The sequence below is a fragment of the Nanorana parkeri genome, unplaced genomic scaffold (genome assembly GCF_000935625.1).
Source record: "Nanorana parkeri isolate BGI_ZX_2015 unplaced genomic scaffold, ASM93562v1 scaffold147, whole genome shotgun sequence".
Taxonomy (NCBI): domain Eukaryota; kingdom Metazoa; phylum Chordata; class Amphibia; order Anura; family Dicroglossidae; genus Nanorana; species Nanorana parkeri.
Window position 1 is genome coordinate 1,208,344 of NW_017306415.1, and position 23,521 is coordinate 1,231,864.

A 23,521-nucleotide genomic window follows, 5' to 3' on the forward strand; every position below is an offset into this window, starting at 1 on the left:
GGAGGGGGGGGGGGGGGGGGGGAGCAGGTAATCACTCACCATATGGCTTCTTGATTGGCCGGCTTCCTGACCAATCGGGAAGCTAGGCCTCAAGTCATTACACGCTGATTGGTGACCAAGTGACGAGGGAGCATGGAGGCGGCTTCCTGGCCAATCAGGAAGCCGGGGAGCGTGTAATGACTCGCTGCCCGGCTTCCTGATACCGGAAGCTAAGGTATCGGGCTAGGCATCGGAGCATTTGAGCGAGAATGAGTATTCGCCCTGTAGCATAACAACATTACTCCATCATAACTCTTCTTAACCCTGCAGAGACTGTTCTGCTAGTGTCAATTTACATAGAAGCAGCAAGATCTGCTCCTGTAAAACTAAACAAATCCCAGCTGTCATTGCCAGTAAATGTGTCCAAGGAGCTGCAAGAGAAGGTGGCAGAGCTGGGCGTACCACATGCACCCAAAATATTTAATATTTTTGGCCTTCGGTGGCATATTCAAATATTACATGTTAAATGTTGAAAATCGGTTGTAACTGATATAGGCATCCTGTCTCTCTGTTTTTTGTTACAGCACTGGTGTTTGAGAAGCACTTTCCAGCCACCATCGATTCTTTTCAGGACGCTGTGAAATGTTTGTCTGAATTTGCCTGTAATGCAGCGTTCCCAGACACCAGCATGGAAGCCATACGTCTCATCCGCCATTGTGCAAAATATGTATCTGACCGGCCTCAGGTATGGTTTCCATTGTGTACTTTGATTCAGTTGTAAACTCCCAGTCATGTTTTGTTTCATTGACTGGCTTCCACGATAACAGCTGTTTGCACCCTGCAGTCAAAGCTATTATTAAAAAATGCATCATCAAGATCAATGAATTTACCTGTTTGTTTGCACTGCTAGATTAACAGGAGATAAGTAGAACAAGTACGAGTCATTTTTTAGCAGCAATAATAACTGTGATGTAACTGCAACATATGATATCTAGCTGCTTTAAACACTGCTTATCTTTGCTTGAATGGATAGAGAGTGATAGAAAGACCAAAACATTTGCTTGTCTTGGAGAAAATTCTGCCCTAAGCTGCTCTCATAAGTAGGGATGCACCGAAATGCAATTTTTAGACCAAAACCGAAATACAATTTGTCAGGCCGGAACCAACTTTAAAAAAAAAAATGTTTTTTTATTATTTTATTTTACTATTAGGGGCTTTTTAAAATAGAAAAAGAGATTGAGGACTGAGAGTCCTAAATATCTTTTTCTGCAGCCTCTGTTATAAGTGAACAGGAAGCCTCTATACTGAGTTCTCCAGTCCATTCATAAATTGAGGGGATAGTATCAGTTACTATATCCACAATCATGAATGACCTGGAAGTGATGAAGAGCTGTCTCCTCACCGCACTGCCCCGCTCGGCCTCCTGGCAGGTTCTCTCCTCCCCGCCGATCCCTGCTGCCTCTGTCGACACTGTGGTGAGCTGCAAGGATTGGAGTGGACACAGACCAGCGGTGAGGAGAGAAACTAGAGAGGCACTGTATGCATTTTCCGCCGATTTTGATTCCGCCGCATTTTGCCCATAGTACCATCTTCACCCAGAATTTCGGTGCATCCCTACTCATAATCTAAAGCCTATGATCACATGATATTTTTTAAAAGACCGGGCCAGCCAGTGAAAACTTTGATCCTCCCCTTTAACAGATACCACGCGATCAAATGCCTTTTGTAGAGGACCAAGAGAATTTAGAGCAGCATTTTCTTCAAATAAGCCAAGCATTGTGTTACTTATTTGTTTACCCTGCAATACTCTTCACATAGCAATATAGAAAGCTAATATATTAACAGTAAAAAGGTGATAAAGGAGCAGATAGGCCACTCAAATACTATGTATGTAACTATGTAACTAATAGTAGCGTATGTATTTATTATTTAGTAAGTGTGCAGTTTGAATTATTGCAGTTCTATCTGACAGGAAAATATATGTGGTGTTTGCAGGCATTCAAGGAGTACACAAGCGATGATATGAATGTAGCTCCTGAGGACCGTGTCTGGGTGAGAGGATGGTTCCCCATTCTGTTTGAGTTGTCCTGCATCATCAACAGATGCAAATTAGATGTAAGAACCAGGTAACAATCAGTATTTGCATTCCAGTTTTAAGGTATTTATAATATTGCAATTGTGTATTTCTTCTCACATGTTTTTACTATAAGTTCTCAGTTGAACATTTGTATTGATGTAAATTAAGGACAGTATTGTGCTGAATAATAAAAAAAAAAAAAGCAGACCAAAGATTAATAGACAAGTGCAAGGTACATTAACTCTAACATTCATCATTCTTAGTCTTAAAGAGTCACTTCTCTTCACTTTACTTATTAAACAAGTCTAAATGGACTTCCCTAACATTATTGTATCCTTTTATGTATTATCTATTAGAGCAGAAACTGCACAATTTAATTATGGATAGAACAGTGTCTAGCAGCTCATATCAAACTGTCTTACATTAAGAGATCCTTGTATCAGCCAGTCTGATTAAAACCTACATTGGCAAATGTCAGGCAGATTGGCTGCTGTAGGGCAATACAGACAGTTAAATAAGGTCTTGTTTACTGTGTGATATAAGCAAGATAATTGAAAGATCCGTTTGCATTGATTGCTGTGGGTTACTTCACTTTACATATTGTGCTTTGTCTTAAAGCATATGTCAAGAAAAGAAACACATGCAGTACATCTCTGCAACACATGGACATTCCCCATGTTTTATCCTGTTATAGACCACTATAACGTATACACTAATGATTTGTAGTCCAAGAGGATTATTTGGCTCCTTGAGATATCACAGGATCTTTGATTAGGACAACTATGAATTTCTGGCATGATCAATAAGTATTTTTTATGCTTATTGAACAGATATAACAAAACGCTTTCAATTGTTTCTTTAACAGACCAAAAGGTGGCACATAAGAGGAGTTCATTGTAAGATTTTACTTTTGAAGGAATAAGTCCAGATTTATGTTAAGTAGCGGTCCACCCTAATAGCCAGGTGTCTATTCCCTCATGACTGATACTGCTGTGTAGTCTTTCTACCCAACAGTTATCTGTCAGTGCCAAAGTAAATCATAGGGTTAAATGAGCAAGCAGCTGAAAGGACTGCTCTGGCTTACATTCAGAGCCGAATTGACCATATTTGCATTTGTGGGTCCATGCAGGGTTAGAGGGTTCAGCAGAAAACATCGGAATTTTTCCTTAATTGTTTTCCTCATTTGTCCACATCTGGCCATTTGTGGCTACATTGAGGTAAAAGACTATAGAGAGAAGGAAGAGTAGATGATGTCTGAAGAACTGTTAATCGGAAGTATTAAATCGTCTCTTCTTTGGGTCTGTGTCGATGGGGTTTTGTTTATTTCAAGCAAGTTGTGCATTGCCATACAGATCTCTGGGAATCCTGAACCTGCTAGAAGGAGGTGAACTGCAGGTCAAATTCCCCAATCTATACATTTTTAACAATCTCAAACTAATACTGTTGACACATGCCTGTTATTTTGATTGGTATTCAGTATTGATGAGCTGGAGCTTGGTGCCAACTCAGTTTGCCTGAGCTCATCCAAGCCCGCTCAAAACTGTGACCAACACATTTCCCTCTCGGCCCAATGAGTTGCAGCAGGTGCTTTTCCCGGCCCGCAGCTCTATGTTACAAATGGACGGGAATGCCTATGATGCCACTCCCCTGAACTGATTTAGCAAGGGGTGAATGTCAGTCAGTTTTAAGTGGGCTTGGGTGAACGCAGACGAACAGGGCTCTCACCAAGCCCCAGCTCATCACTAGTAGTCAGTGTGAAAGCTGTTCGAGGTGTGGTTGTAGGAGAGTTTGATGTCCCATATGCTGATGTGGACACATCTCTATTGTACAATCTCAGCCCCTGGGGCTGGTAACAGGCCTTAAACACTTCCAAAGTACACTAACATCTTCATCACTAAAAGAACCAAGTACAATGTCTACCTCCCTTATTGTTGTGCTTCACAGATCTACAGTATGTTTTCAGCTAAATTACAGGGAGGTTTTAAGAGTCAGTGAAAATGTGTGTATTCATTCATGTTCTTGAAGATGGCAGTGTTTTCTTTTTTTATTGACAGGGGTCTGACCGTGATGTTTGAAGTGATGAAGACATATGGGCATACATTCGAGAAACACTGGTGGCAGGACTTGTTCCGAATTGTCTTCAGAATCTTTGATAACATGAAACTACCGGAGCAGCAGACTGAGGTGAGACAAGCTGCTGAGTCTGTCTAGTGAGCAGGAAATGTGTTTAAACAAAGCGTTGTATTAGTAATGCATATTGAAAATGATCTGAGACAAGAACTTCAACATAAGTATATTTTTTACATTTTAGAGGTCAGGGCCCACAGTGATGTCTTTATTCCAGGTGTCCATGGTTTGTTTCAGATGGAAAGCCTTGTTCACATCACATATATAGAAAGTGTTTATTGCATGTGTTTAACTGTAAATGCAATCATCTATTTTGGGAGCGTTAAATAGGCTAACCTAATATTGTAAGTGTAATCATCAGACCAGATCTGGAGCAGCCTCAGTCCTAAACAACCTGGAAACAGTCCCAGTCGCATCACTCTCTCTGCTATCATGTACTTGATTTAAAGGAGGGGGGGTAGCTAAGACAACTTGGTGAGCAATGTGCAGGATAACACAGACCAACCTCCCTGTATCTTAGAACTAGAGGTTGGTGGGGGTAAAAAGACACCAGCATGGTTCTAAAGCTATGATCTGGCGTTTACTGTTGTGTAGTATTTATTTGTCTGCCAAAATATACATTCCGTGCCTTCTTCCTTCAAGCCTAATTGAATGTTCTTTGAAAATTATGTAAATGTATTTAGAATGCATCAGATAGGTAAGTGCTCAAAGTCATACTATTGGTTTGTGATGTAAATCATCTCCAGCTCCTCTTATACAGCCTGTCCTCTGCTGGTAGTATGCAGCTATGGCTTTTTGTGAGAGCAGTGATCTCTCTGCCGAGGTCTGACATGCCCTCTGCTTAGTCGGAGCCAGAGCTCTCCAACCAGAAATGCTCATTCAGTGGGGAATATGCAGCACTCAGGAGAAATAATGCTGTTGGGAGTTTTTCAGTACATGTTTACAGCTATTTTTTTAGTTTGCCAGGTTTTCTATTAAGCAAATTCTACATTTTATTAAGGATCATGTGAATGGTGGGGACTGATTGTTAGCAGTCTACCTGCAGCATTCTCCAGCAACTGTAATGGTTTGAATTTGTATTCTTGTATTCTGCCACTTCCCACTCTGTGTGTCATAGATGAGCAAATCTAAACCAGGGGAAATGTTCCTGTGAACTGTCTTGTATCGCTTTGTATAATAAAGGGTGTGGGGAAGGGTGTCAAGCACTGGAATGCATAATCTCCTTGCAATGGGAGATTAGTGGATCTCCCATTGCAAGGAATGTAGCAAACAATGTACATGGGCAGCATTTCACTAAAAATAAATCAGTGTTCTCTCTGCCAGAAAAATATAACTGTACAGCAGTCTTAAAGAAGAAATCCAGGCATTTTTTAATTAACCCTTGGAGTGGGGCTACCCCCTCACTGCAAGGGTTGCTTGTTTTAGTCTAGGGAGGAAAATAACAAAGTTATACTCGTCCAATCCTCGGAGCTAGCTTGCTCTCAAACTGGCCCTTCTAGTGTCTCTCCCCCCTCCGCTGCAGCGGTCTAAGGTCCCTGAATCATCATATTCTATACACAGTGTATAGGACATGAGGACGCAGAGGGACATACAATGGAGGAGGAGATCGGCAGGAGGGAGCACTGTCCGGCTCGGAGGATCGGGGGAGTATAACTTTGAGGGTGTAGCCCCACTGCAAGGGTTAATACAAATTTTGCCTAACGTTGTTCTTTAAGTGTTAATCTCTTATTATTAATATGGCATAGTAATTTTCTGTCCACAGCCTACTATATTATTTAGGATTGATGTAAACTATGGTAATCTCTAAACTTGTTGTCTGCGTTCCATTGACTTGGGGTTATTCTCTCCCTGACTGAGCCTGTGAAATCATTCGTTATGCATCTTTCTGTAATTGTGCTTCCCAGACAGGTGTACAGGTTATTCTGGAGGATAGAAGCATGAATATTCATCGGGCTTCAATTAGTGCCACAGTATGATTTAACTCTGAATAGTTGATGGAATAAAATATTTCCACACCTTGTTTAATTAAACATTGGGATGTGTGCACAAGAGATTACTCTACATTTGGGTATACCCAAACCATTTGGTCATATCAGATATACAGAAATAAAGCCACAGATTTATGTGCTAACCCACAGATCATTAATGGCTAAGACAACTGACTTTCTCCAGAGGTTTCAACCATATTTCTACTTTTGCAGCCAAATTGAGATAACACCTACTTCATATTTCTTACATGTTTCTATTCACGTAGCATAACTTAAGACAATAATTACAACTTGCTGATTTTACTCACTCATTTTTTCTAGCTCCTTCCTATGTAATGTAAAGGAGGTGGCTGTGGAAATTTAAGTTTACTCTAATGAGCCCTGTCTGTACTGTGCTGGCAGATCCCATTATCAGTTGGAAACCAGATTTGAGCACTGTCTGTCCTAGCAGAGGGTCATGTATGTTAATGAGAGAAAACTCATTGGAGGTATTCAGTAAAGCATATACGACACCTTTCTGGTTGTATGATCCCTTTAAAACAACCTGCACTGCACCTAATTATTTGTGCCTGGTGACAGTTTTAGTTGCAGTGCGACATGTGCAACAGAATCAGGTAGTTCTTATTACCACCATTTTACCAACTGGTCGCTATGACTGCAACAGATTGAAAACAAATTGCCAGTTTATGGATTAGAAAACTGACGGTAATTAAGACCGGCTCTGAGAAGGTGTACAGAGAGATGCCCATGCTCAGAGTGTGGCATGTATGTGCTGGGAAGCCGTCATGGATGTGACAGCTTCACATTCATTGGTTGCTAGAACACCCAACTGCCAGCATCCTAGCAACCAATTATGCATGCCTGGCCCCATTTAGCTGTCAATGGATAGATTGCCCAGCCGTCTGCCATGGCTGACAGTGACGGCTGAGGCTGACAGTGGGTGGAGACTGATGGGGATGCCAGGGCACTAGTCACCCAATAGGTCTGCTCTGCTGCTGATTGACAGCAGGCAGTGGTCAGATTTCACAGCCAATAGCCTGTCTTGTATTGTCTTCTGCCCAGTATCTGCTGTCAGTCACAAGGGAGTCGGACCTGATGGGAAACTGCCTTTCAGAGTTCCCTATCAGACTCTGCCCACCTGCAACAAACGTTGTGCCTGCCAGTGTGACAGGTTTGTTGAACAGGCAGAGAGCTCAGTCACACTCAACCTGTGATTTTATCAGACTCAGCATTACCGATCTGCACTGAATTCCAGGGATTGCATCCCCAGTCTTTCTATGACGGCAGACTCGCTTTCAAATTGTTCAGAATAGTTTGCAGTCTGCACAAAGGCCTCCTCCAAAGAAACACTTAAAATGTAAGAAATGTTTATATAAAAATGATTTTTAGGTATTCTGTGTGAATGGGAACACATACAACATATAGTGGGGTTTTGAATGCAAAAATGGAAATACACTTCACATTTATGTTTGAAAATCTGCAGATTCCCTTTGAAGATTTAATTATGCTCTTATATTGATGTGTTTTTATGCCCATGTTTTCCTCTTGGTTCAAGGTGCAATGTTACACTCTGTTTACAACGTTTGTGTGTTACTAGACATTAGCAGTAGCAGCATCCTCTCCATAGATGACACAAGATCTGTCAGTGTTATGTAGACTTAGTCACACCCATCAAGCTAGGAATGCAGTTAATCCGATAATCTTCCTGTCAAACCCAGCTCAGAATTGATACTGTGTTACTTCTATTTAATGTTGTTCTAAGTGTGGATTTATTTTCTTCTGGGATTTCATCATACTCTAGACTGGAACAAAATTGAAGGAATAATTGGTTATTTATGCTTCTTTTAACTTATCTGTTTAAAAATGTGACAGCTTTTAATGCTGAGGTGATCTGTCTGGTGGATTATTAGTTCTCTGGAGTTGTCTGGCTCTGATAGTTTTAAGTCGGGTATACAGGGTTAGAATTTAATTTGAACATTATTTGTTCAGAATGTGCATCGGATTTTCTAATAGTTAATGGGGTCAATTCGGCAATCAGTGATTGATGACTGTAATGATGTAAAAAATTGAAGGAGCAGAATATTTAAAATTTTTGTTGAACAGACAAAATTCTAACAGTTAATGGTTTATCTTTGTGAAGTCTCTGATGGCATTATTGAATGTTCTGATGAGAATTTTTTTTTTTGTATGAAAATATACCAGCATATGGCCAGCTTTTATTTTCATTTATATGTCAAGTGGCATTTTTACCATAACCCGTTGATCTTTTGTGTATTGGATACACTTATTTATTTGTTGTGTATCTTCTCTATTTCCTTCAGCTGTGAAGGAAAATTGAATTCAACAAAATAACCAGCTTTAAAATCTCATGTAGAACCCCAGTAGTTTTGATCATAAATTAGAAATAAAGCTTTTCTTCTTTGGATACATGAGGGCAGTGGTATAGCCAAAGGCAGTGGTATGCCTTCACACTCATTTACAAGACAGCTGTACCTTGTATACTTTAGATAAAACACTTTAGCCTTCCTAAGCTGCTTTCTTACCTTAGTTCCAGAACTGCAGCCCACTCCTTTGTTTTCATCATTAGCGGAAAATGTTCTTCCGCCCTATCCTCATAGGCATGAATGGTGGTATACCACAGCCACCAAGGATGTAAACAAAGTAGCGGGCCGCAGTTCTGGAGCTAAAGCTGGGTTCACACCTTAGCGTATTGGAAACTCGCATTTGCCGCGCAGTTTTACCGCGATTTGCGGTAAATCATGCGGCAAACACGAGTTTGCGAGGGGGTATTCGGTTGTATCCTTATGGATACAGCCGGATACGTGCGTTAATACGCCCCAAAGAAGCTTCACCTGTTGCGCGGTAAAACGCTCAGGTGTGAACCGGGCCTAAGGTAAGCAACTGGGGTGGGTGTACTTAGTGCCGTTTAGCTGGAGGAGTGGGTGTACTGATGAGACGGGAGATTTATGGTATGCTGGTGTTAATGATGGATTTAACTGTTGGAGAGGGTGATAGTATGTTATCATTCCAGAAAAGAAAGCTGTCAGATTAATTATTGGCATCGCTCTTCTATGTACATCTGCCATGCTGATCACACAGATATATCTGTAGCAGTATGAAGAATCTGACCTCATTTAGCAGTGCTAGTGGCACATTGAAGGACCCCCATGTCTGGAGTCTATAATGTTCCATCTTTCAAACGTGATAAGATGTGCAGCTGGCTTCACAGGTGTCCTGAAGCTGGGGGATATGGAATGGGTGTCATCTATTTCTCACAGTAATTTTGCACCAATCAAAACCGTGAAAGAAAAGGTTGCTGTGGCAGACGGTAATATGCTTTTAGTTTGTGCCACAGCAAAGAGCTTTGCAGATTCGTTTTTAAGAAAGCTCTTAATTGGATATAATTAAAAGTGCCTCAGTGTCCTCATTAATCCCTATAATGTGATAGGAAATGTTATAATTTATCTCAGAAAAAAATGGCTGCTTTGTGCAGTTGACAGATACACGTTAAACATCATAGTGTGTAATTCTTACTATGTATCCATGCATTCAGAGAACAGTTTTACAATACAACCCAGTATCAGCGTGTACTGGTAAGTCCATTGCTTGTAATCGTGAATTAGAATTTGCACATACTCATTTTGTTTGTCCTTGTGTCATTCTAGAAAGCAGAATGGATGACAACTACATGCAACCATGCACTCTATGCAATATGTGATGTCTTCACACAGTACTTTGAGGTCCTCAGTGATGTCCTGCTAGATGATATTTTTGCTCAGCTATACTGGTGTGTGCAGCAAGGTGAGATCTGCTAGTTTTCTCCACAGCTTGTAAAACAGTGGTCACAACTCCGAAGCAACAGTGTATTACTCCCAATTTTCTACTGTTGTTGTATATATTATGTGTGCTGGAAATAATGCTTACTGGAACAGAGACATTGCTGTAATCTGTGTCTATTAAGCCATCAAAGTCACAATGGTGCTCAGGTTGTTTTGAGGAGTATTTTTCTTGGCCATTTGCCAAGCACCAGAACCGTCATGTAGGAAACTTAGGAGGTGCGTTCTCCACCACATCCCATAAGTACTAGACAGTGGCGGAGCTAAGGAACAAAGGGCCCTGGTGCAAGATTTTTTTTTTGGGCCCCCCCCAAAAAAAAAACACAAACACAGCGCTCTCCTCCCGCAGCGCTCGGCCGGCTGTCACTTTCTCTCCTCACCTTCCTGAGTTTACAGCATCTGCATTAAAGGCAAGTTGCTTGGGCGAAGCACAGGCTCATTTTAAGGCCTCATTCACAGGGACGTGCATGGCCATACAACCTGTACACACATGCAGAAACCTGCATCCGAGAGGGACAGCTGGTGCATGTAGCCCTATGCAGCCACCTGTACAACTCAATAGCAGGATGTGGTTACACGCTGACCCGAACTTGCACATCCATACAGGTTCAGATGCACACCCTTGGACGCAGACTGTGTCTGTGTCCTAGGGGTGTGCATCCATACCTGTACGGATGTGCAAGTTCGGGTCAGCGTGTAACCACAGCCTGTCATTGAGTTGTACAGGCCGCTGCACAACCCAGCTGTCCCTCATGGATACAGGTTTCTGTATAACGTGCACAATGTACCAGTCTGTGTGAATGAATCCTTAGAGCTCACCTTCTTCTCCTTCACATTTGTCATGTGTCCAATTTTCCATTTAATAATGCAGAAATGTGTTTTATTTTACAGACAATGAACAGCTGGCTAGATCTGGAACCAACTGCCTAGAAAACGTTGTTATTCTAAATGGAGAGAAATTTACTCTTGAAATCTGGGATAAAACTGGCAACTGTATGCTAGATATCTTCAAGACCACCATCCCACATGCGTGAGTGTTCAGTCTCTGGTTTCTTGATGAAGAAAGCCACATAACCACATACAGTAGGCTATTTGTATTATCAGAGGAATGGATAATATTAGTCAGGGGAGTTCAGAGCTTCTATTGCTTAGAAATGGAGGTCACCATCGTAATGGTTTTTTCAGGGACCACATGTTACTGAACATGATTTCCAATAAAGTCTTTAAAATAACTTTGAATACATTTACTGTGTGTGAGGAACAACCATGTTGTACAAAAAGAGAATGTCCAATTTTCAAGTGTGCCTCCTCCCTCTTGGTAAAAGGCAGCATAAGCAGTTAAAAATCACCGGTAGGTGGGCAAATAAGATATTCTACTAACCTTTCCCCCAGCTTCTTTGCTGCAGAGGGTGACATCATCCAGCTGCCAAAGAGATCCTGGGAAATGGTTTGTGCTTAAAATCCAGTGAGAAGGTGTTGCAGAATAGTGCTGGGTGCATCTTCTCTGCCAGATTTGTACTGTACATGCCCCAGATCTTGCTGGAAGGAGGATGACATCAGCCTCATCTAGTTGTTTGAGGCGGGAGCTTGGTAAGTATACTCTCTCTAACTTTTGCTCCCCCCAAAGGTTTTGATTTTTTTTTGTTTTTTTAAACTGCTTTTTGCACCTTCTTTTGCAGGAGCAATATGCAAGGTCAGCCTTCTGTATGCACTCCTTCAGTTATCCTTTGAGCAGGCCAACTGAAGGGATTTACAAGGCAGTCTGACAACACTGCTGCTGATAGTATCGTCAGCCTGTAACAGGAAGTGCTGGCAGCGGTACTTTGCAACAAATTCACCAGCGACTTTTGGCTAAAGGAAAACTATACAGTGAGCCATGGTGGCCAACATACTGAAAAATCGATTTAGGGTTTAAATACGCTTTAATGGAGATATTAGTTTCAGCATTCATCTGTAACGGTGTGGCCTTTATAAATTGTGGCAAGGTAAGCATATATGGAAATTATTCCAGAAGTCATTTTATAGAGAGAATCTTGCTTCTATTCACTGCCCCGGTATAGTTTAGTCTGCTAGGGAAACCATGTGTGATTGATTGGTTTTGAAGTCGCATCATTTTTGCTGCTTCTGTGAAACTCTGTAGAATTTGATCTGGCACAGTGTGTCAGCGTGCGATGTGCTCCTTATCCCTTCCTCTGTCTCTCTCTGCTTAGGTTATTGACGTGGAAACCTGCTGCTGGAGATGCAGATATAAGCGCTCAGTCTGACAAGCAGTTGGTAAGTGTTTCAGAATAATAGTAGTCATTCTTTTGTAGTGTGTGAATGTATAAAGAGGAAACATCATTAAATCACACCAAAGCACTTTCTCTAATAATATCTCCTTCAGATTAATGTCGAATCCTAAGTATCATCAATCCCAGGGTCTCCATAAACTGGCTCTTGTGCCACTCCTATGGTATTTATCAAGCCTTACATTGGTTTGTGGAGCCTAAAGTACGCTTGTACTTATCCCATGCAAACTACCAACCTCTGTGGCTGCGTACACTCAATTACCGCTGTGTTTTGTCTCGGGGAGAAAAGGATCTTACCTGGTACTTCCAGATATGAAAAGCAAGTAACTGTTTTTTCCACCTGATAGCGCGCTTGTGGTTCGAAATTGGCTGCTCAGGCTCCTAGAACTTACACATGGGGTGGGGAAAGAGTCCTCAGTCCTGACCTGGAGACTTCCAAGACTTCCACTCCTTGCTCTCAGTGGCTGAACAGCAGGGTGGGGAGTGAAAGGTAAATAAGTGTCTGCACCTAGGGCAGTCAACTGAACCTGCTGCTTTACCCTGCATAGATAAGTAATCCATCACACAGTGCAGTGAGGGTCACTCGGTGACCTGAGGGAAGCACTCAGATTCTGTTGTGAGATGTGACGGAGGACATGCCTGTTCTTGACTTTCATAAAGCTGATATTTGTATCATAATTTTTAACACCTGATAGTGTGGAAAATTCTGTTTTTAATAAAAAGCCAATTATGTTTTTAAGTCCTTTTAGGAATGATGGCACTCTGTCAATAAACACATGAGAAAAGGCAGACATAAGAAATTGGCTGGTCATGTTATTTGGTGTTACTGATTTTTACCATTAGTGCTCAGCGATGACATTTCACTGTAAGTTAATTGTAGCCTATCAATGTGCTTGTACACGTACTGTATGTGCTACTTTTCTTTCATTTGAAGTTATTTTTCAGGCTATGCTTTCGGGGCTCTACCCTCCTCCTTCTAGGTTCAAACAGTATTGCGTTTAAATACTGCTTGGACCTAGTAGGAGGTAGAGCCCTAAAAGCATGTTCTGAAAATGTAACTGTTATGGCAAATAAAAATAAAAAAAGTACCACTTACAGGACTAAATTGCAGTTAAGATAAATGCATGGATTCATGTACTTTCCCATAGTAAGGTTTTAGTGCTTCTGTGTGATTATCAACAGCCATCCTAATAGTGTCCATGTGCATGTTCCAGGATTCTGTATCCCAGAAGTCTGTGGATATTCATGACTCTATACAGCCCCGAACAGCAGACGGAAGGAGAATCGCCCAGTCGGGGATGACAACAGTCACCCATGAGGAGTTGTACTGGAAATCTGGGACAAGTGAGTCTATCGTTTTTACTGTACTGGTGGATTACTACTGGATCATTTTACTGTCCTTCGCTTGTGGTTAATATTTAGTCAGAGCCTTAACCAATAGGCTTTGTTCCGCTTCTTCCCAGAACAATTTAGAGAATTCCAATACTTCAGACTTTATTGAAATTCACAGCCGATCCATTATAACAGTGAATATTCATGTAACAGGCTTATTCATAGAAGCCTACAGGTGAAACATGTGAGAGGTTGTAGCTGGTTGGGGGTGCGCAGTGCTGGTATTTGCTGCTTTATACACTTTTATTCACTGTTATACTGAATTTGCTGGGAATTTCAATAAGTATTGGAATTCTCTGGATAGTGCGGTCTGTTCGTATACTACTACATTCCAAGGTGGAGACGCACCTATTACACCAGCACCTGGGGAGTCCTGATGGCGGCTAAGGAATTGAAGCAGTGGGATTTCCTTTGGTTTCCCAGAACAATTGTTTAATTTTGGAGATATATTGGTTTGGCTCAAAATGAATGTTTTTTTTTTCCCAATACTGTATAATATGCAGTAACCTTTGCTAGCCGATTTGAATAAATGTCCATGTTTTAGAAGAATGATTAGGAAACAAATCGAATATATAGGATTCCTGTGCATTTTCCTATGTAGTCAGCCCAGTGCTGGAAATGTAGCCTGAAATGTAATAATTATTAAGTTCTATGTTCACATCCGTGCTTTAACATTAAAAGAAGTTTGCCCCATTTCTGATTTGTTGATCAGAAATGGGGCAATGCAAGTCTTTCTATATTTGCTATGAAAATGTTGAATGATGTTAATATAACTGTCAATGTCCTACACCATAGATAGCAGGTCACCACACGGTTTTGTTTATTTTCTTTTTACCGTGCTGATATAGGTCTTATTGACCCCCCACTTGCATCAAAAGGTCGCATGTAATTGCAATTTCTGTGTTATCCAGAAGCATGCAATCACTCTTTACAGTGATGTATTACTGCAGGGGAAACTGTGCACAGCTTGAAACGCAACTCTAGGCTGGTCTGTAAAAAATAAGTCAAGGCAGCTGGACTTGCTGTATTTTTCTTGAAGATGTTTCACTGGAAACTGATACCACAGGGGAATGGAAGGCGCACTGGACATCGGGGGTCTACACCTATCGAGACTATTAGTCTCCCTTCCTCCCAATGATGACTCTCCAGGTGCCTAGGAATACACTGTTGAATTACACAAGACCCTTCCCCCGCAGGGCCACATACTTGCTAGCCCACGGGCGAGTGTGCTAACAGGGGAGGCCTTATTTCTTTAACTACCTTGGGGTTGTATCACTGTTAATGTATATGTGGTGGTTTTATATGGTGGCTGCGTCCACTACCTTTCAACCAGGGGTCTATTCCCCCATGTTCAGTACCAATACTTGTAATTTTGAAAAACTTGCCAAATAAAAGATTTTTTTTTTTTAAAAACAGCATTGTATATTGCAGACAATAGATGTCACCCGCTTCTCCATTTTTGCATATATGACCTCTTTCATACAATGCTGTTTTAACACCTCTCTCTGGGCAGGTTAATAACACCTCCTAGACTCCGATTAACCTCTCTCTGGGCAGGTTAATAACACCTCCTAGACTTTGATTATGCAAATGTCATCAACACCTGGTTGTGACTAACAGATTATGTGGATTGGAGCAACATTCACCATATTTATTCCCAGATAGTTTTTGTACAAGTCATTCTGAATTGAGAAATCTGGTCGGATGACCAGTGAAACGTCTTCAAGAAAAATACAACAAGTCCAGTTGCTTGACTTATTTTTTACAGATATACCATGGCCTGGATGAATGAGAACCTTCACAGACAACTCTCGGCTGGGGTTCTGTCCCCATTTCCTGGCTCTTTGGTCCTGCCATGGGTCTTCTTTTTCCTCCTACAGTTTTGAGCGATCCTGGATGTTGCTGAGACATGGCATTCTCCTGTGAGCCCAAGGCAATTTGATGATGTACTCCCAGGGGACATGTCCTTGATGCTCTGGGCTCAGAAGAAGTGGGTTGAATGATGTTTGATGTCATTCAGCCCGATAGAGGACTATTTTATTTGAAGCTAAAGATGGGTTTTTATCAGTTCTGTTCTTCTCCAATAAAGGCTTGCAGTGTTAGCCTAGGTAACTTCCATAAGTAGCCTGGAATCTTGGGCTTAGCATTGGACCCTGGCCACAAGCATTTTGCAATTGAAATCGATATAAACTGTCTGCTCGTCACAGACGAGCAGACGAGTGGATTTTCGAGCCCTGTATATATATATATATTTCTCTGAGGCTGGTACACATGGCTGAAAAATTGTCCGTGAAACCTATGAGCAGTTTCAGTTCAGCAAACAGCACAATGTTGTATAAGAGCTCCAGATGATGTTTGCCTTTTTGTATGTGGAACTGTGTTCCTGTTCATTCATAACATGAGGACCGAGTGTTTACTATAACTACAATCTACAATGAATGAACAGGAGGTGATGTAGATCACTTCCCATTCATTCATAATTGGGGATATAGTAACAGTACTATGTCCTCAATTATGTACAAACACTCAGCGATCAGTGATCCCTGAGTGTTTGTACCGCTCTCCATCCTGACAGCTGTCACAGGAGTGAGAGGTGCGGGGAGGAGAGCTCAGCCTCCTGTGACAGCGCGGGCTGTCTGCGCCCACGCACCGCTCTGATGGACTGTGATAGGAGGCTGAGCAATGTGGGAGGAGAGACACCGGCCGCTCACAGCGCTCTCCTCCCGCAGCGCTCGGCCGGCTGTCACACTTTCTCTCCTCCCGCTGGGCAGCGCCCAGCGGGGAGGAAAGAAAGCAGGGATGCGCCGATTTATCGGCACGAAAACTGCACTTCCAGCATTTAGCAAAATGTGCCATTTTCGGCCGATATATGTTTCGGCGGCTGATATATCGGTGCATCCCTACTGAAAACTTAGCCACAAGAAAACCTCTTGTGTGACCCTAACTGTAATCAGCCTGACCGATTCTGACACATTCCTGAGTATATAAAGGGAGGAATACTATGCCTGTCATTTACCATTCTGTGTAATTAAGGAGCATTCAAGTACTTGTTGCAGAATGCCTGTGAGAAGACTGTGATGGAAATAACTCTTCCCCCAGATCATAGACATTATACTAGTTCCAGGGCAGCGAGTCCCTGAATAGCTTTAGCTACACTGCCCCAGAACTAGTATGCAGCACATGGATTGGGGAATGGCTGCTTTTCCTACTGCTTCACTGGTCATTCCAGTCATTCCCTGCTAGTGTACTGATAAGCTGCATTAACATTGTTGATTTGTTCTTGTATGTATTGTATATCTATCACTTTCAGAGATGGGAGAAATGTTTTTGTTCATGAGTTGATTTTGATTGATTGCAAGGTGCTTTAAACTTGAAGAGATTGTCTTCCTGGCAAGTAATCATTTTGCTGGCTTTGTATCTTTCTAGAACTTCCAGATCAGAAGCTGTTCTCAGCACTTTTAATAAAGTGTGTGGTCCAATTGGAGCTCATTCAGACCATTGACAACATTGTGTTCTTTCCGGCAACCAGTAGGAAGGAGGATGCTGAGAACCTGGCAGCAGCTCAGGTGAGTAACATCTTGTGTAACATGGCAGCCATGTCTTGCTTAATATAGCTATGATCACAAAAAGATCTCTTTCTCAGGTTTGGACTATAGTAAAGCTACAGAACAACAACTCCCAACATGCATTGCTAGGAAAGTGACAGAACCTGCTGGGTCTTCTGCAGATTGCCAAGCTATGCTTTATGCAAAGCTTTACCAAATGCTGTCAAAAATTGAACTCCAGGAAAATCACAACATTCCCCTTGCAGTAAGGTAACCCCCGCACTGTTAAATGCTCCGTTAGGTCTAGGCTACCTGGGCTGGAGGCCTGCTGACTTCATCATGTACAATGTAAGGCCCATTGCCCTACGTTATACATTAGGACAATGAGAGACAGTCCATAGCTGGAGCATAGGGGAGACATGGTGAGTACTGACTGCCAGGGGAAGTGGGGATCAGGTAAGTAAAACTGCTATTTCTGATACCTCTGACCTAAATGAGCATTTAACTCTTGCAGTATGTGGGCAGCCCCACTGTAAGGGAAGTTTTATGGTTTCCCCAGAGATTGGTTTTAATGAATGTGAAGCATAGATATAAATACAGCCCAAAACAGCATCAGTTTCAACTAATTATAGAGAGAAAAGTGAAAAAATGTAACAAATCTATGATGGGCAGGTAATTTTATGGTGTTTAATCACCTTTAACGTGCAATTATGTCCAGTAACCTTTAGCGGCCTTTCAGATCTAAGCTCTCAGTCTTCATTATGGTAATTATGTTGAATGGTGACTGCTTGCTGGGTTTTACTGAACATTATTAGCCCAATAAAATATAGCAGTGATTTTAACAATCCCAGTATGAAAACCTGTGTCTGGATAGACTGGAGTTTAATCATTATCACTGGCTGTCATTCCTAAAGTGACCCTATTATTTCTATACCAAAAACTGAAATAGTGGCAACCTGTAAATGAAGAACAGCTATATTTACCCTTCTGGCGGGTGGTATGTGTAATCCTCGCACTCCTGAAGAGCTTCAGCCTCTGCTGCTATCCACCACTTCAGGTGTATTGGATTGGCTGTGTACTGTTGGCCGCATTGCGTTCTCAGGCTGGCTGCTACATCACTGCTATGTTGTATAGTAAGGTAGATAGGATGAACCACTGCAGCCGCTGGGGACATACTATCAGATACACCTAGAAGTGCCGGATAGCAGCAGTGGCCAGAGCTGTGCAAGAGTGTGAAACTTGGACACGCCGACTACTAGAAAAGTAAGTATTACTATTCTTTTACAGGCTGCCACTGTTCCAGCTTGTATATAGTAATGGCAGGGTCACTTAGGATTGCAGGTTACTTGACAATATACATTGAAGGGAATTGATCAAAATCTAGAGCAGATTTGCACTGCAACCAATCAGCTTCTCTCTTTCATTTTCAAATCTTACCTGAGCAAACTTAAGAGAGAAGCTGATTGGTTGCCATGCACAGCTGCTCCAGATTTTGTCTGCTCCAGTTTTGATAAAGTCCCCTCAGTGTGTATAGAATTCAGGTGCCAGTTAGTCCAGGTTGGAAAGCTGGAATGCCTTCTTATGGATACAGTAGAAAGACTCCAGAAAGTTATGTTGCAGCCATGATTGTTTTGGGTGCAGTCTCAGCTTGGCATCTAGGGTTTGTCCAGCCTTCCAGTCTGGGCAGAAAATGAAAACATCTGCCTGAGCTGTCTGCATTGCAAATAACATTAGTGATGGCCATCCCGAGGTTTCTAATTAGTGTTATTATCTTCTGTCCTTCCAGGTTAGTTCTTCTAGTATACAGTCAGAGGTCAGGCTCAGTTTAATAATGGCTGACAGACTGAAGAAAATGAATGCTTATTAGAAGTAATTGGTCTTTTCTCATCAGTTTTTCTGCAGTCGTGCTAACATTGCATTGACATTGTCCCTCCTTTCTGTATAGAAAATGTGGTGATCAAAAAATGGGATTCAAATAGAAATGATGAAAATATACTTTAGTTTCCGTGTGGATGGTCTGCAGATCATAAAGTGTAGCTCTGTGTATATGACTGTAGAGGGGTTATGCTGGCCATACACCAGTGGAAGTTCATTTTCAGACCATTTGTTGGTTTTTCTAATAGTTAATGGAGTCCAAATGACGATTGTTTTTTAGCTGTAGTGAGGGGGAAAAAAGCAGGACAGAAAATTTTTGGGAACAAACATAATTCTAACAGTGAATGTGATTTTTGATTGATTTCCAAAACCGAATGTTGAAATCCAACAAAATTTTGAATGAAATTTGTCAAGTCTCTGACGGCGTTATTGGATGTTCTGAGATTTTTCATCTGAACATCTACCAGTGTATGGTCAGCTTTAGTCAGCCTCCCCCTCCTGCAGTGTCTTCCTTTGTTCTTGTGGCGGATGACTGACAGCTGCTGATCTAAAGCTTCTATCCTTTGCAGAGGGACGCGCTTCATTTTGATGTGCACGTTGATACTGAAGATCAAGGCATGTATCGCTTCCTCACATCTCAGCAGCTCTTCAAACTCCTCGATTGTTTGCTCGAATCTCACAGATTTGCAAAAGCTTTTAACTCTAATAATGAGCAGAGAACGGCGCTATGGAAAGCAGGTCAGTGCCTCCGATGTCAATATTAAGTTCATATGGGTGATTTGCAGAGATACCACGGCACTGTTGTCTTTGTAGCACGCACATACATGGGCTCTCTATAATGTAAGGAGACCTTCATAATAACAGTGCAGTGTAGTATACCATGAATATTCTGTCCCTGTTTGGTGGTGCTTATCTTTATCCATGGATGCAGCTGGCTAAATAAAGTGTATTTAGGTCCAAGAATAAAAATGTCATATAGTGCAGTGTATCGGTCCTTAGGTGTGTGGTCTGCATTGCTTTGATTTTCGCAGGACTTTTTTCCTTTGTTGTCACCTTGTAATCCTGCCAGTAACTTGGGTGACAACGCTCACTTACATTACTGTATCTGTGGAGGAGCGATGTTGTCACTATAGGCTGCTCTCCTGACTTTGGACTGCAGAACACCTCCACCACTCCTCATCTCCATAACTTGGTGGTGGTTGAATAAATCTAACGAAATGCATGCAATGGTTTCTATAAAAAAACAAAAAGGAGCAAATGTGGGAAGTTTATTGTAAAGGTAAACTCCTAACTGAGAATGTAAGGCTGTGCTTTTTCTTCGAAGCAGTAGGAGAAGCCTGGGGTGGGTTGTAGTATGAAGAACCGATCAGGTTCATTTACACATCTATTGTACATGAGCATTTAGAGTGGATGTATTCACCCTTGAACATGGTCAACATGAAATGTATACACATCGCAGAACAAACTAGCTGACCATAATCTACTTTATTCTTAAGGTTTTAAGGGCAAATCGAAGCCAAACCTTCTAAAGCAGGAGACGAGCAGTCTGGCCTGTGGGTTGCGGATCCTGTTCCGCATGTACATGGATGAGAGTCGGAAGAGTGCTTGGGACGAGATCCAGCATCGGTTACTGAAGTAAGTCAAACTTTCAGATCTCACAAGAAATCCTCTGCCAGAAATTTGGAACACAAAACTACATGTAATACTGTGTGTAAGCTGTCGCTACTGTTGTCTTCTGAAAATGCTATTTGCCTGGCTTTCCCTGGCTTTTATGCTTTGTGAGTCACAGACCCAGAACAAATGCGAAGCACGTTAAGTTAGAAAAGATGTGCAAACTTGGTGTGGGCCCGTGACTCAAAATGTTAATGCCATTGGATCAGTAGGACAACCAGGCAGTCGCATTGTAAGAAGAGGAGGTCAGCAATGGCAGCCTGCATTTCTTTGATTGTTTCCAGGTATCCCTCAAGCTGTTGCATTATAAATATCGTACTTCTGCTAGGCTGACAAGACTGGTTAGAGGGATTATAGGAAAACAGTCAGATCGATGTGTATCTTCCTTAATAAAGCAGTCCTATAATCCTTCACTTACCACTTCACATATGTGTGTATATCTTAGATATATAAGTAAATGAACTTTGCGCCAATATCTACTTTTTAAGCTGCAAGCACTCATTTCGTGTGATACCAAATAGTAATAAACAAAAATTAAAAATGTGCCGCGCTGTATCCAAACCACTATAAATGTATATATAAATCATATTAATAAATCAAACTTCGCAGCAAATGATGCAACCCTATGTAACATCGTAATTGTGAAAACAAATGTGACACTTATATTTCAACAAACATATAAAAGTTCTTCAGAAACTACTCCTTCAATCCGTGGTTTCCACCATCCTTTCACATCTGTTGACAGTTCTGACATCAAAAAACCTCCACCAATCCACCCTTCAGAGTGACGCTCACCTGGCAAGCAGACCCAAATTCTAGGTTTACAAAGCTCGCACACCTATAACGCTTTCAGATGATCCTCCCCGGTTGTTATCCCTCGACAGCAGTAGTACAGACACCTAGATGTAGGAAGTGGTTCTCCTTATATTCATGTACTCCCACATGTAATCGTGTATATAGTCCCACATTCATGTGTAAAACCAATGAAAAACACACAGCGCACCCCGCCAGTAATAGCCCAAACTTGTTTATTAAGGAGAACTCGCATGCATCCAATAGAAATCTTTACATCACCAGCTGCAATCACAATCTCGTTCCTCGACAATCCCCACTCGATTCTGACAGTCTTCAGCTGCACCCTACGTATGTCAGGGGTATCTATGGATGTGTATGAATATCCTACTTCTTTCAACAGCTTTGAGAGCTTCTTCTTTGAGAGCTTCTGAAATGACCAGCTTGCTTTGTAGATTATCCCTGTAAGAGTAGCAGTAGAATCTTACAGAACATGAATGCATTATGGCTTTTCTGTTTGTTTTTCAGTGTTTGTAGTGAAGCTTTGAGTTACTTTTTAACCCTTACATCAGAAAGTCACCGAGAGGCCTGGACAAACCTTCTACTACTGTTTCTTACTAAAGTTCTGAAAATCAGCGATGAGCGAGTAAGTACTATGAGTCTTGTGTTCCCAATTTAGCAATAGGCCTATTGACTGGCAGTACTTCTGTCTGTACTCCTCATATCCAAGTTCTACATACACTGTTTTGGGGGACTAATGATGTTATTGTATTTGTTGCGTAGTTATTGAAATAAGTTACACATAGGCTGCGGGAGAAATACTGGTCTACACAGTTAAAGATTGTAGACTAAAGTCCTCATTTGCTGGGTGGGACAATAGACAGTGAAACGGATCTCTCCAATGAATCATTGATGAAATTGCACTTCCAATTGTGACTTGGCTGGCCAGTCCAGACAGCAGATGTGTTTTGTAAATGGTTTCCGGACCAGTACTTCAATTATTTGCCCGCAAGAATTGTACACGGTGGTTGTATGTGTCCCCATAGAGGAGATTGTCACCTGAATGAAATTGGCTAAAACTAGTATTAAACTCTCCAATTATCTTCAATAATGAATCCAAAATAAATATAAATTGCCCAGGAAAGGATTTCTTTACATTTTTTGCCCAAACACTTAGTCATCATAGTTCAAGACAGCTGGCTCCAACTCTTTTAGCTCCACTTCCCTGCGCTTCCTGTCCAGTACAAGATCACAAGGAATAACACAGTCTGCAGCAGCTGCCCATCTACTAGCTTGAAAAAGGGAAGAGGGAGGAGTGGGAAGCGGGGAGGAAGAGTGTAGCTTGCCTTGCTGTACCTGTGTGTTGAGACACACGGCTTACGGGCACACCCATGTAGTTTCTTAGGACCCAGTAGGGAAAGGAGCCCCCATAAACAGGGGACAGCTGATTCTGCAGGAAACTAAAACTTTTAAACATCAAGGAGCAGCATCCATTGTAAGTGATTTTATTCAGCATTGGAAATGGCCTAAAAGCTCTTTTGACTTTCCTATCACTGTAAAATGTATAAAAGGTGAAACGTGTGGTTGATATGTGCAGGAAATAGAGCCGCACATACTGATAAATGTATTTTCTGTTTTACTTGCAGTTTAAAGCTCACGCCTCCTGTTATTACCCCCTGCTGTGTGAAACCATTCAGTTTGACTTGATTCCCGAACTGCGTGCAATCCTCAGAAGGTTTTTCCACCGCATTGGGCTTGTTTTTAAAATCTCCCTCCCCGTGGACCAGGACCAAGAAAGATCAGGACAAAACGTAGAGCTTGCCGACGTCCCGTTTCAAGGGGGCGAGAGGCAGAAGGGCGCCCATGAAAATAACCTCTGAATCGGGAAGAGTTTTCTATTGCGGTTTTAATGGTACAGCTGCTGAATATGACGCTTCATTACACTCCAGAC

General features: G+C 41.7%; 1 protein-coding gene across 2 annotated transcripts in view; it reads left to right on the forward strand.

The window, feature by feature from the left end:
* The window catches only part of ARFGEF1 (ADP ribosylation factor guanine nucleotide exchange factor 1), a 140,321-nt gene extending 116,800 nt beyond the window's left edge, over positions 1-23,521 (forward strand). For both annotated transcript variants that reach the window (XM_018554228.1, XM_018554226.1), the window contains exons 28-39: positions 564-724; positions 1,975-2,105; positions 4,111-4,240; positions 9,837-9,972; positions 10,899-11,037; positions 12,218-12,281; positions 13,510-13,639; positions 17,114-17,253; positions 19,677-19,845; positions 20,604-20,742; positions 22,099-22,216; positions 23,217-23,521. In XM_018554228.1, coding sequence (XP_018409730.1) covers positions 564-724; positions 1,975-2,105; positions 4,111-4,240; positions 9,837-9,972; positions 10,899-11,037; positions 12,218-12,281; positions 13,510-13,639; positions 17,114-17,253; positions 19,677-19,845; positions 20,604-20,742; positions 22,099-22,216; positions 23,217-23,450 — 1,691 coding nt within the window. In that variant the 3' untranslated portion in view covers positions 23,451-23,521. The remainder of the gene's footprint in view (positions 1-563; positions 725-1,974; positions 2,106-4,110; positions 4,241-9,836; positions 9,973-10,898; positions 11,038-12,217; positions 12,282-13,509; positions 13,640-17,113; positions 17,254-19,676; positions 19,846-20,603; positions 20,743-22,098; positions 22,217-23,216) is intronic.